General features: G+C 49.6%; 1 protein-coding gene across 11 annotated transcripts in view; it reads left to right on the plus strand.

Annotated features, from left to right (window-relative positions):
- Nucleotides 1-3,303: 3,303 nt before the first annotated feature.
- LOC122564941 (dynamin-1) overlaps nucleotides 3,304-14,360 on the plus strand; it is a 243,150-nt gene continuing 232,093 nt past the window's right edge. For all 11 annotated transcript variants that reach the window (XM_043720440.1, XM_043720447.1, XM_043720444.1 and 8 more), the window contains exon 1: nucleotides 3,304-3,701. In XM_043720440.1, coding sequence (XP_043576375.1) covers nucleotides 3,541-3,701 — 161 coding nt within the window. In that variant the 5' untranslated portion in view covers nucleotides 3,304-3,540. The remainder of the gene's footprint in view (nucleotides 3,702-14,360) is intronic.

The raw sequence follows: 14,360 nt of genomic DNA on the forward strand, positions 1-14,360 counted from the left end.
AGAGCCTTATACAATCTCAGCAGTACACCTCTGCTCTTGTTTTCTAACCCTCTTGAAATGAATGCATTTGCCTTCCTAACAGCCAATTGAACCTGCATGTTAACCTTAACAGAGTCCTGGTCTAGAACTCCTAAATCCCTGCGTGTTTCAGATTTCTGAAGATGTTCCCTCTGTAGAAAATAATCTATGCCTTTATTATTCCTACCAAAGTACATAACCTCACACCGTTCCAGCGTGGGCTGACAAGTGGCAAGCAGAATGTCACCAGACAATCAATATCTTCAAGTAAGAATGAATCTAACCATTTCCTTAGACATTGAATGGCATTACATTGATTAACTCGACCAGCCAGACAAAACTGTGGCTACAGCAGAAAGTCAGAGGCTGGAAATCCTGCAGCAAGTAACCCACTTCCTGACTCCACAGACTTCACCATCTATAGGTTGGCACAGTGGTTAGCACTGCTGCCTCACAGCACCAGGGACCTGGATTCAATTCCAACCTTGGGAGACTGTGTGGAGTTTGCATGTTCTCCCTGTGTCTGCTTGAGTTTCCTCCCACAGTCCAAAGATGTGCAGGTGAATTGGCCATGTTGAATTGCTAAGTTAAGCTAACGCTAAGTTTCTGAAGAGCTCCTGAAGTTTCTGAAGAAATGTCGATTTTTCCTACTCCTCAGATGCTACCTGACCTGCTGTGCGTTTCCAGCACCACTCTAATCTTGACTCTAATCTTCAGCATCTGCAGTCCTCACTTTTGCCATGCTAAATTGCCCAGAGTGTTCAGGGATGTGTAGGTGAGGTGCATTAGTCAGGGGACAATGTAGAGTAATAGGGGTATGGGAATATCTCTGGATGGGATACTCTTTGGAGGGTGGGTGTGGACTTGTTGGGCCGAATGGACTGTTTCTACACTGTAGGGATACTATGATTCTATATGGCACAATTAAATCAGGAGGGTGATGGAATACTCCCCACCTGCTTAGATGAGTGCAGCTCCAACAACACGCAAGAAACCCCTCCAGCCTGAAGCAACCCAGCCTGTGGGAGGAAACCCCTCCAGCCTCCAGCCTGAAGCAAGTTTGTGGGCGGCACGGTGGCACAGTGGTTAGCACTGCTGCCTCACAGCGCCAGAGACCCGGGTTCAATACCCGCCTCAGGCAACTGACTGTGTGGAGTTTGCACGTTCTCCCCGTGTCTGCGTGGGTTTCCTCCGGGTGCTTCGGTTTCCTCCCACAGTCCAAAGATGTGCAGGTCAGGTGAATTGGCCATGCTAAATTGCCCGTAGTGTTAGGTAAGGGGTAAATGTAGGGGTATGGGGGGGTTGCGCTTCGGCGGGGCGATGCGGACTTGTTGGGCCGAAGGGCCTGTTTCCACACTGTAATGCAATCTAATCTAATCTAATCTAAACCCATGTGATGGGCACCTCATCCACCTTGTTCCAAATTCACTCTCTTCACCACTGACACACTCTGGCAGCACTCTGTACCATTCTAATGCAGAAACTCACCAAGGCTCCTTTGATACCAAGTTCCAAACCTATGACCTCTACCACCCAGAAGGACAAGGGCAGCACGTACAGAGGAATACTATCACCTGCATGTTTCCTTCCAAATCCACACCATGCTGACTTGGAAATATATTGCCTCTCCTTCAGTGTCACTCTCACAATCACTGACCAGGCCAGTATTTATTACTAGGTCCTAAATACCCTTGGAGAAGGTGTTGGTGAGCTGCCTTCTTGAACCGATGTGAGGTACGTAAATCCACAATTCTGTTATGGAGAAGTTCCAGGCTATGGAAATATTCCAGTACTCCCTCCCTAACGGTATTATGGATGTAGCTGCATGGGCAGGAATGTTCAAGAAGGAACCTCACCATGGGCAACAAATGCCAGCAGATTCAAATCCCATAATTGATGTTCTAAAAACACAGAATAATTTATAACAATGGAAAGCACTGCAGAAACTCAGCAGATCTGGTAGTGACTGTGGAGAGAAGATCAGAGTTAACATTTCACATCTAAATATTTTGGTTCTGAAGGAACGTCGAACTGGACTTGAAACGCTGACTCCGTTTTCTCTCCAAAGCTGCTGCCAGTTCTGCAGAGTTTCTCCAGCACTTTCCGTTTTTGCTTCAGATTTCCAGCATCTGCAGTTCTTTGTGCAGTGTTTTGTTTCTGGTGAGAGGGATACTAATTCTGCTTGAATTGCATTAGATATTTTCTAACTAATCTGTTCAGAGATATTATTATGGACCTCTGCAGTAGGAGCAGGTGGGACTTGAACCCAAGCCTCCTGGCCAGCGGTAGCGACATTGCCACGGCAACCTAAGAATCCCCAATTACTTTTTGAGTAAAACAACCTATTTGGAGTTAAGACCATAACACCATAAGACATAGAAATTAGGCCATTCATCCCATCGATCCAATCCAATTCTCCTCGCTTTCTCCCTGTAACAAACTGATTCCCTTTACAATCAAGAACCTATCTATCCCTGTCTTAAATATACTCAATGACCTGGCCTCCACAGCCTTCTGTGGCAGTGAATTCCACTCTCTGGCTGAAGAGGTTTCTCCTCATCTCCGTTCTAAAAGGTCTTCCCTTAACTCTAAGACTCTGCCCACGGGTCCTCGTCCCTCCTACCAATGGGAACATCTTCCCAACATCCACTCTGTCCAGGCCATTCACTGTTCTGTAAATATAGTTGATATAACACAACTCAGGAGCAAATGACCCCTTATCGTCCAGGCCTTCTAGATTAGAGGCAGGGATAGTGCCAATGCACCACAAGAGCCCCATTATTCCACGTATAACTATTTTCCAAAAATTGGTGCATGCTATGCTCTGGTGAAACGCAGAATGAATTCTACGAGGTACGACTACAAGTTCCAGTCTGCATTGTAACCCTTGCGCCTCTGCAGCACTAGACAGGGGGAGAGCTTTCCCCCGCACTCTACTTGTGCAACTACCGATTTTTATCTGAATGATTCGGGGAGGACACCAGGCGACGATTGCAAAAAAAGAAACCCCGGGCAGGAGTTGCGCTGCTACCCGTTGCATTTGGAATAAATCGGAGCGCAGCCCTGGCGCTGATGCGAGACAGTAGAGGTGGGCGCGCGGGGCATCCTGGGAGTTGGAGTCCGGGGCGGGCCTCCCACAAGGAGGCGCCGCGGCGCCGTGGACTACAGATCCCGGCAGGCGCCGCGCGGACCGGCAGCGGGGGCGCCTGCGCAGTGGGAGCGCCTCTTGGTTCCCTTTAAATCGCTGGCTGCGGGAGCGCAGGCGGAGCGGGCAGAACGGGAGAGAGGGGCCGTCAGGAACGGAGAGTGTGCGGCTGCGGCTGCGGCTGCAAAGGGGAGAGAGGGAAAATAGCATTTAACCTGCGAATGCAATTCCCCCTTCCCCTCCAGCCTGAGGTTTTTTTTTCCCCCTGCTCCATGTGCAGCTTATTTTGCACACTCTAGACCAGACTGCCAGCTCTTTATCCCGGGTCCAGACCCCAGCAGCAGCGGCTGCTCCCAGCTCCTCACTGTCCAGTAAAGATGGGCAACCGTGGAATGGAAGAACTCATCCCCCTGGTCAATCGGATGCAGGATGCTTTCACTCAGATCGGACAGAATGCGAACCTGGACCTGCCCCAGATCGGGGTGGTAGGGGGTCAGAGCGCTGGCAAGAGCTCGGTGCTGGAAAATTTCGTCGGAAAGTGAGTCGCTGCGTTGCATTTATTTGGTTTCTCCCTCTCTCTCTCTCTCTCTCTTCTCTCCCGTTGCATAAATAATGGCCATAATGTATGGCTGTGCTGGTGCTGTTGGATTTGTTGTTGTTTCTCCCTTCCCCAAAAAAAAAACGCCAAGACAGCAAATCCAGAGGAGGTTTTTCTTATCATTTGTTATTTATTGAACAAAACACCAGATCCACTGCATTCCGAGGCGGATTCCTGCCCTAATCTTTGGTGCATGTCACCAGATAAACAGCGGGTCTAAATCGGCTGAGCATTATGTCGAGAGGCAGGACCAGTTCACTGACATCAATTCAGCTGACTTAACCTTACGCCTGTCAGTGCCCCGCTGCAATGTATTTGGTTTAAAATATTGCAAGGTTCAAATCTGGTTTTCATGCCATTTCTTTCCCCCCCCCCCCCCCAATCCACACACGCATACAGCCCAACCCGTGCAGGTTAACAGTATTTACAGGAGACCGGTGTATGAAATCGGTAGGGTACAATCGGCTGTTTTTTTGCCAAACAGATTTCGCTGAGTCCAGTTCATTCATTGACCTCGGCTGCAGCGGCAGTGGCTCGCAGCATTTCGGCAAATTCCGGGTCGGGCTCCAGCAGCAGCGTTCCCATAAATAACAATTTCACCGCATTCGGCGGTGCATCCGCCATAGCTCCGTGTTACAGTGTGTATTGCATGGGGACACGGTGTTACTGTACGCGCGGCGAGATCACTGTGCGTGTGTGAGACCGACTGTGCCTGTCACTGAGTTATTTGTCAGTGTGCACCTGTCACTCTGTTACTGTGTGTGACTGTATGTCAGTCATTGTGCCTGTCACTGCATGTTACTATGTCACTCTGTGTTACTGTGTGACTGTTATTTTGTCACTATATGCATGTGTGTCTATTGCTGTTAGTCTGTTTCACTTTGTGTCCCTGTATGTCAGAGTGACTCGGTGTTACCCAGTGTGCGCGCCTGTGGGTTTTAGATTGTGTGGGTGTCTGACTGAATGTTGGACTGCGTTGATGTAAGACTGTAGGTGTAAGACTTTGTGACCGTGGGTGTGAGACTGGGTGTTACATTGTGGTGTGTGATTGCTTGGGTGTTATACTGTGATAATTGTAGGTGTTCGACTCTGTGGGTGTTACACTGTGTGTCTGTGTGACTGTGTTACGCATTGTGTGTGACTGAGTGCCACATTATGTGTGTCTGTGTGAAGGTGAATGTTACACCGTGTGTGTGTGACTGAGTGTCATGTGTGTTACCCTGTGTGTACATTAGATTGTGGGTGTTACAGTCTCTGGGTGTTATAGTCTATATGTGTGTTAGGCTGTGTGTCTGACTGTGCGTGTTACAGTCTCTGGGAGTTATAGGCCATATATGTGTATTAGAGTGAGACTGTAACATCCAGTCAGACAATCTGTTTGTATGTTAGACTCTGTGTGGCTGACTGTGGGTGTTACAGTCTCTGTGAGTGTTACTTTGTGTGTGTGTTACTGTGTGTTCGGGGGCGGAGGAGGGGGCGATAGGACCAGAGAAAGGTTTTCCACTGCGGCTTCAGCCCGGAGCCGCAGGCAGTGTGGGACTCGGATCATTGGAGAGTTCACCGCGGGTTTGGTGATGTGGAAATATTTCCCCGCAGATTAAGTGGATGTTAAAACATTTTGTTGGTGAGGTGGGGGTGGGGTGGATTTATAAACAGCTGCAGGCGTCAATGGATCGATTATTGTCCACAAGCAATTGTACTGGGGACTCTGGAATAATAAATACGTTTTTGTGAAAAAGATAAAATCTACAATTGAACATCGAGACTGAGGTATACTGGAGTGTAATGCAGGGATTACACTGCGTGGATGTTCTGACATTGCCCTTTGGTTTTGGGGAAGGGGATATTGGGAATGAGCTCAGGTTGCACACAGAGTCTTTCACTCCCCCCACTCACCCCCATCATTACCATTCCGGCTCCTCAGGCTCTTCCTGCCACTGTGTTCAACTTCGGGCTAATTATTAACCCTCAGCGTCCCGCCCACTACTCACTGTCACCCCCTCAATGTGACCAAAAAGACCAGAATTAATCCCAAATCTCAGGGAGACTCCACTCCCCCGGGACTTCAGAGCAAAACTCAGGCTGTCCTTGTCACTGCAGTGCTATGGGAGTGTCGCAGGGTCAGTGCTGAGGGAGTGCCGCCCTGTCGCAGGGTCAGTGCTGAGGGAGTGCCGCCCTGTCGCAGGGTCAGTGCTGAGGGAGCGCCACACTGTTGCAGGGTCAGTGCTGAGGGAGTGCCGCATTGCCACAGGGTCAGTGCTGAGGGGGCGGGCGTTATCGGAGGGTCAGTGCTGAGGGAGCAGGCACTATCGGAGGGTCAGTGCTGAGGGAGCAGGCACTATCAGAGGTTTGAGTGCTGAGGGAGCGCCGCACTGTGGGAGGGTCAGTGCTGATGGAGCGCCGCACTATCGGAGGGTCAGCGCTGAGGCAGCGCCGCGCTGTCGGAGGGTCATTGTTGAGGGAGCGCCACACTGTCGCAGGGTCAGCGCTGAGGGAGTGCCGCGCTGTCGGAGGGTCAGTGTTGAGGGAGTGCTGCGCTGTCGCAGGGTCAGTGCTGAGGGAGCACTGCACTGTCGCAGGGTCAGTGCTGAGGGAGCTTCGCAGGGTCAGTGCTGAGGGAGCTTCGCAGGGTCAGTGCTGAGGGCGCGCCGCACTGCCGCAGGGTCAGTGCTGAGGGCGCGCCGCACTGTCGGAGGGTCAGTGCTGAGGGAGCGCCGCACTGTCGGAGGGTCAGGGCTGAGGGAGCGGACACTGTTGCAGGGTCAGTGCTGAAGGAGCAGGCACTATCGGAGGGTCAGTGCTGAGGGAGCGGGCACTATCAGAAGTTGAGTGCTGAGGGAGCGCCGCACTGTCGCAGGGTCAGTGCTGAGGGAGCGCCGCACTGTCGGAGGGTCAGTGCTGAGGGAGCGCCGCACTGTCGGAGGGATAGTGCTGAAGGAGCGGGCACTATCAGAGGTTGAGTGCTGAGGGCGCGCCGCACTGCCGCAGGGTCAGTGCTGAGGGCGCGCCGCACTGCCGGAGGGCCAGTACTGAGGGAGCGCCGCACTGCCGGAGGGTCAGTGCTGAGGGTATGCCGCACTGTGGGAGGGTCAGTGCTGAGGGAGCGCTGCACTGTCGCAGGGTCAGTGCTGAGGGAGCGCCGCACTGTCGGAGGGTCAGTGCTGAGGGTCTGCCGCACTGTCGAAGGGTCAGTGCTGAGGGAGCGCCACACTGTTGGAGGTCAGTGCTGAGGGAGCGCCGCACTGTTACAGGGTCAAAGAATCATAGAGATGTACAGCATGGAAACAGACCCTTCGGTCCAAGCCGTCCATGCCGCCCAGACATCCCAACCCAATCTAGTCCCACCTGCCAGCACCTGGCCCATATCCCTCCAACCCTTCCTATTCATATACCCATCCAAATGCCTTTGAAATGTTGCAATTATACCAGCCTCCACCACTTCCTCTGGCAGCTGATTCCATACACATATCACCCTCTGTGTGAAAAAGTTTCCCCTTAGGTCTCTTTTATATCTTTCCCCACTCACCCTAAACCTATGCCCTCTAGTTCTGGACTCCCCCACCCCAGGGAAAAGACTTTGTCTATTTATCCTATCCATGCCCGGTCAGCGCTGAGGGGATGCCGCGCTGTCGGAGGGGAGTGCTGAGGGAGCAGGCACTGTCACAGGGTCAGTGCTGAGGGAGCGCTGCGCTGTCACAGGGGGAGTGCTGCGCTGTCACTGGGTCAGTGCTGAGGGAGTGCCGCACTGTTGGAGAGTCAGCAACGAGGCAGCACCACAGTGTCGGAGGGCCAGCGCTGAGGGAGTGCTGCGCTGTTGGAGGGTCAGTGCTGAGGGAACGTTGCGCTCTCATAGGGTCAGTGCTGAGGGAGCGCCGCACTGTCGGAAGGTCAGTGCTGAGGGAGTGCCGCGCTGTCGGAGGGTCAGCGCTGAGGCAGCGCCGCACTGTCGGAGGGTCAGCGCTGTGGGAGGGTCAGTGTTGAGGGAGTACCGCACTGTCGGAGGGTCAGTGCTGAGGGTGTGCGTGCCGCGCTGTCGGAGGGTCAGCGCTGAGGCAGCGCCGCACTGTCGGAGGGTCAGTGTTGAGGGAGTACCGCACTGTCGGAGGGTCAGTGCTGAGGGTGTGCCGCACTGTCGGAGGGTCAGTGTTGAGGGAGTGCCGCGCTGTAGTAGGGCCAGCGCTGAGGCAGCGCCGCACTGTCGGAGGGTCAGTGTTGAGGGAGTGCTGCGCTGTCGGAGGGTCAGTGCTGAGGGTGTGCCGCACTGTCGGAGGGTCAGTGCTGAGGGTGTGCTGCACTGTCGGAGGGTCAGTGTTGAGGGAGTGCTGCGCTGTCGGAGGGTCAGTGTTGAGGGAGTGCCGCACTGTCAGAGGGTCTGCACTGAGGGAGTGCTGCACTGTCGGAGTGTCAGCGCTGAGGGAGCACCACAGTGTTGGAGGATCTGCGCTGAGGGAGGGCTGCGCTGTCGGAGGGTCTGCACTGAGGGAGTACTGCACTGTCAGAGTGTCAACGCTGAGGGAGCACCACAAGCCCCAGTGCTACATAATGAAACACGTTTCCTTTTATCCACTCTGTCTACAACTGTAGCTCTGGTGTGCGTCTTACTTTGATCTTTATTTTCAATTGATTTCCATCAATAAGATTTTTCTTCAGCACAGTCATGATTCTGTTCAGATATCTGACCCACTCACTCAGCAAGGATCCAACAATATCCCATGTTCGGATACTCGAATCTTCCTTGCTGTTTCGTGATGCTTTTGTGTCTGGCTTTTGTATCTCTGTTCCAACATTGCTGCTTATCTGTTTAGTTTAAAGTCTAAAGACATCAGGTCACAGTCCAGCAGTGACTTCACTTGATGAAGGGGCAGTACTCTGAAAGCTTGTGATTTCAAATAAACCTGTCAGATTGTAACTTGGTGTTGTGTAACGTATGACTTTGTCCACCCTAGGCCAACCCTGGCACCTCACATCGTATGTGCTTCATGGATCTTTACCATGTTTGGAAAGCAAACCATTGAGTTCAGTTACTCTATATGGATGGGGAGCTAGGATGAGCAGTGATCCCATAATGTCTGCGACTTTACTGAGGATTTCTACAAATGAGTTATTCAGTCTTGTACAATGAGAGTAGAGAACAATGGTCCCAATGTAATCCCTGGTCCCCATGTAAACACCTAAGGAAACTCTTTCAGTGACATAGTCGGAAAGGAGGTTTCAAATTGGGAACATTTTCCAGCAGTCACAGTACCCTAACTTGATGGGTGGGATTGAATACCCCTCCCCTCACTTCCAGAGATGACATTGACTGCAGGGAGAGCATGTAATCCGGTAGATGGGCAGTCACCCTGCTCCCTTCCTATGATGTCTGGTTTGTTTTTAATTCATTCACAGGATGAGGGTGTTGCTGGCTAGGCCAGCATTTCTTGCCCATGCCGAAGTTAAGAGTCAACCACATTGCTGTGGGTGTGGAGTCATGTGTAGGTCAGACTGGGTAAGAATGGCAGATTTCCTTCCCAAAAAGGGCATTAATGAACCAGATGGGTTCTTCTGACAATGGGTTTATGGTCATCATTAGACCCTTCATTCCAGATATTTATTGAATTCAAATTCAATGTATGAGGAAACTCAAAGACCACCATCAACTGGGCCGCTCAACTGGGTGACCACAGCTCAATGAAGAGCTGTATCCATTTTGAGAGAGATGGGACACCAAGGGTGGTTGGGTGTGTGTGTGTGTGTGTGTGTGTGTGTGTGTGTGTGTGTGTGTGTGTGTGTGTGTGTGTGTGTGTGTGTGTGTGTGTGTGTGTGTCCCTCCCTCTTTACCTTCTCTCTCGTTGTCGTTGTTGTTGCTATGTTCAGCTTAAGGTTAGGTTTGTTGGGGTTAAGGTTAAGTCTGTTAGGAAAGTTGTTACCTTAACCAGTGACATAGGTGATCTGGCAATGGTCTGTGAAGAGATCCCACTGTCCCTGGGCTTAGAGGAGAGCCGGTAGGATGGTAGGGGGCCACCGTGGAAGCCCAGAAAGCACACCTTGGTGGTGATTTCTCTCAGGCTCCTCTCCATCCCTTGTTCAGTGACTGTGCCTGATGGAGAGGCCTCACCTGTGGCTTGGAAACGCTCCACCTTGGCTCTCCCTGGATGCAGTACCAACTGCTACCACCACCCCCCACTGGCAGTGCTGCACCTTTGCTGGTGTCTGGGTGGCAGTCTTTTACGGGCTGGATTTCTGACCCCTCAGAAGACCTAGATGCCAAAGAAAGTCAATCTGTACACCAGTAGGACTACCTGAAATGGAGTGATCCAAGGCTCTCGCCAGCACTCCTGGTCTCAGGAGAGACCCCAGCCACCAACATTAGGTACCAACTGATGTGTATAATTTAGGTAATGGGACACTAAAATTCATCAGTATCTGGATTGACACTCAGAACCTGCATGTTAGTGTCAGAGGATCGCTATTCATTGTCTACTGTTATTGTGTCTAATGATGTCTGTTAATGCTGGCGTCTTTGTTCAGGTGCTCTGTTTTATTAAGGTCTAATCTCAGCCTGGCACAACAGCTATTTCTGAGTATTTTGTTGAAAATGTAACAAAACAGAGCAGAGGAGATTTGCTATTGATCTGTGCCCGTCAGTTCCTTTGTAACCATTACTCCCACAATGTCACGGGAGTAAAGAAATGCAAAGTGAAGCAAAAACAGGAACTTTTGTTTATATAGCAACTTTAAAAAATGTATTTGTGAGATGTTGGCTGGGCCAACATTTATTGCTCGTCCTTAGTTTCCCCTTGAGAAGGTGGGGGTGAGCTGCCTTCTTGAACTGCTGCAGTCCACCTGCTGTGGGTTGACCCACAATGTTATTAGGGAGGCAATTCCAGGATTTTGACCCAGCGACAGTGAAGGAACGATGATATTTTTTCAAGTCAGGATGGTGTGTGACTTGGAGGGAAACTTGAAGGTGGTGGTGATCCCATTTTTCTGCAGCTCTTGTCCTTCTAGATGGAAGTGGTGGTGGGTTTGGAAGGTGCTGTCTGAGGATCTTTGGTGAATTTCTGCACTGCACCTTGTAGATAGTACACACTGCTGCTATTGAGTGTGAGTGGAGGAGGGAGTGGATGTTTGTGGATAGGGTGCCAATCAAGTGAGCCACTTTGTCCTGGATGGTGTCAAGCTTCTTGAGTGTTATTGGAGCTGCCCCCATCCAGGCAAGTGGGGAGTATTCCATCTCCTGACTTGTGCCTTGTAGATAGTGGACAGGCTTGGGGAGTCAGGAGGTGAGTTACTTACTGCAGGATTCTTAGCCTCTGACCTGCTCTTGAAGCCACTGTGTTTATGTGCTGAGTCCAGTTGAGTTTCTGGTCAATGATAACCTCCAGGATGTTGATACTGGGGGATTCAGTGATGGTAACACCATTCAATATCAAGGGATGGTGGTTAATTGTCTCTTATTGGTGATGGTCATAGCCTGGCATTTGTGTGGCACAAATGTTACTTTGGCACTTGTCAGTTCAAGCCTGGATATTGTCCAGATCTTGCTGCATTTGAACATTGACTTCTTCAGTACCTGAGGAGTCGCGAATGGTACTAAAATTATAAAATCATCATTGAACATCCCCACTTCTGACCTTTATAATGGAGGGGAGGTCACTGATGAAGCAGCTGGGAGCTAGGGCACTGCCCTGAGGAGCTACTGCACAGTAAAAGCCTTCGTAAAGCCTCTTGGATGGGTTCACCAAAAATGTAAAGTCTATCCATGCCCTTCTTATCTTTAACCTTGATTATTCCAATGCAATCTTGGTTGATATTCCTTGCTGTACCCTCTGTAAATTTGGCATGTACCAAATATGAGCTGCTCTTGGCCTTAGTTTCACCAGGACTCATTGTCACTATGTTCAGTGACCCACATTGGCCCTCAGTGAAGCACATCTTGCTTTTAAAATCCTCACATTTTTCATCTACTCCTGTGGCCTAGCTTGCCTCTGCCCATCTGTGTTTAGCCACCTCTTGCACCACAACCCTCAGAGTCTGTCTCTCTCAATTTTGTGTCTCGAACATCTGGCATTAAAATGCATCACCAATTGGTGGCCATATCATTAGCAGCCTGGGCTCTAAACTCTATCCCTCTCTCCTCCTCAACAGGCTCCTTAAAATCAAATTCTTTGACGAGCACTTTGGTTCTGGCTGTTTCCATGCGTGGCTCAATATCTGATTTTGTTTGTTAGAATAACATCCCTCACAGGTGTGCTATGTTAAGGGTGCTATACGAAAGCAGGTTTTTTCATTGTAACCAGACGGAAATCAACATTGAGTCAAAGAAGGTGAACAGATACCTAAAAGCTTGGTTGAGAGATGGGAGAGAGGTGTTGAGAGAATTCCAGTGTTTAATGTCAAGTTGGGTACTGGTGGGTGGACAAGAGTTCAGAAACAAGTGGGACTAGTGAAGATTCAGTGTATTTTTGGCAGGACAGACTTGATGGGCTGAAAGACCTGTTCTGAGCTCTGTGATTGTATGAAAAATGTACAAGACCAGTGCCCCATCAGGACTGTGTGATGATGGACAATAGTGGAGCTGGGATAGTGAACAATGGCTGATCTTTGCTATGTGGTCCCTCAGTATAGGTTGGTGTGAATATCTCTCTTGTGTGATGAATTGAGGTGTAAGGTGAATAAGCTGTCTGGTTTGTTTTGACCGTTCCCAGTACAGGAAGTGTTTATGTCAGCCAGGAAGCGATGACCGACGTGCAGCTAAGTGGTGTTACTCATGTACTCAGATCAGCCACGGGAATAGTTCTTACTTTGGAAGCTGGAGATGGAGATGGACTCTCGGAGAGTTTCCAAGGCTTGAACTTCCACATAGCTTGACTTTATTCAGGACGTGATTTGGATCTGTGCTTTATTTTGGAAATCTACCTACTGGTCAATAAATCCAGGCAATGCCACTTAGTGTGACTACTTTTTTTTTTGATTGATTGATTGCTTTAATGCTCTCATCTCATGTGCATTAATTTTGCACCATGCAATTATACCCACAGCTGATTTATAATAAGACCCAGCTGTCTTGAGCAAGCTTTTTATTTGCACTTGCCCACCTGCGGTTAACCCAGGTAGTGCCAGTGTTGCATCTTATGCTAATAAGGGTTAATGTACGTTTTAGATCAAGAAAGAGTTTGTGAGATTCTGATTTCTGGTCTCCTCTCAATGTAGAGAAGGCATTTGTGAATTTCAAGAAGTCAGGATGATATAATTTTGATCGAGTTTACATACACAACGTCTGCAGAGTGGAAAGAGGCCATTTGGCCCATTTAGGAGGGCCGGTGCAGACTCAGAGTATCCCACCCAGATCCAACCCCCTCAGCATATCCTCTTAAACCACACTTACTATGGCTAACCCACCTAGCCTGCACATCCCTAGACACTACAGGACAATTTAGCACGGCCAATCCATCTAACCTGCACATTTTAGCACTGTGAGAGAATGTGCAGACTCCACATAGTCACCCAAGGCTGGAATTGAACCTGGGTCCCTGGCACTGTGAGGCAGCAGTGCTAACCACTGAGCCACTGTGTCACCATAGTGTTTGGAAATAATATGGCTAATGGGGAGTGAATTTGTGGAATTCTTTACCACAGAGGGCTTTCAAGGCTGAATCATTTAATCTATTTAAGGCTGAGATACACAGGGTTTTTAATCAGGAAAGGAATCTAGGATTAATGGGGCAAAGGCAGGAAAGTGGAGTTGGGGATTATCAGATCAGCCATGATCTCACTGAATGGTGGAGCAGGCTCGATGGGCTGAATGGCCTACTTCTGTTCCTATATTTTGTGGTCCTATGGTTGTGAGAGAAGACACATTTTGTGAAGGTTTATATAGGACACATTGTCACTGATACATTTTCTATGGCAACGACTGTACCAGGGTCCAGTGTCAAATTACTTTATTTTTGATTCTTTTTCAGTTTTGTGTGTGTGTGTGTTTTTAGCTGGAGGGTCGCAGAGGATTGGTGTTTGTTGGCAGTGGGCGGTAGTGTGCACAGCATGGATTACACCGTGTAATTGGTGTGTCAGTGTTTGGGTATGGTGCCAACTCCTAGCAAGGCTGAGAAAATCTGCCCTCTGCTGTTATTGTGCGATAGCTGCCATGTCATCTCCTGGTGATCAGAATCAAAAGTCCAGAAAAGCCCATCAAGTCTATACTGTCACCTCACTTCTATCAATCCTTTCAAATGCAAGAACAGAGTTCCCTCTGTCAACATTCCCATATTTGCCACAACTTTGGAGTTTGGCTTTATGTTGAATTTCTACCTTCACACCATCCCAAAAATCTTTACAAAGTTTATATTACTTTCAAGTCCCATAGCATTCTGTTTTCTCTCCTCAGCTTGCATTTATAGTGGTCGAGAAGTCACCAGAGTTGTAATAGTAAGTGACTTGAAAGGGTTCAGAAAAGATTTACAAGGATGTTGCCAGGGTTGGAGGGTTCAAGGTTTAGGGAGAGGCTGAACAGGCTGGGGCTGTTTTCACTGGAGCTTTGGTGACCTTATAGAGGTTTATAAAATCATGAGAGCCATGGATAGGGTGATTCGGAGATGCCGGTGTTGGACTGGGGTG

This window comes from Chiloscyllium plagiosum, chromosome 30, assembly GCF_004010195.1.
Source record: "Chiloscyllium plagiosum isolate BGI_BamShark_2017 chromosome 30, ASM401019v2, whole genome shotgun sequence".
In the NCBI taxonomy this organism is placed as follows: domain Eukaryota; kingdom Metazoa; phylum Chordata; class Chondrichthyes; order Orectolobiformes; family Hemiscylliidae; genus Chiloscyllium; species Chiloscyllium plagiosum.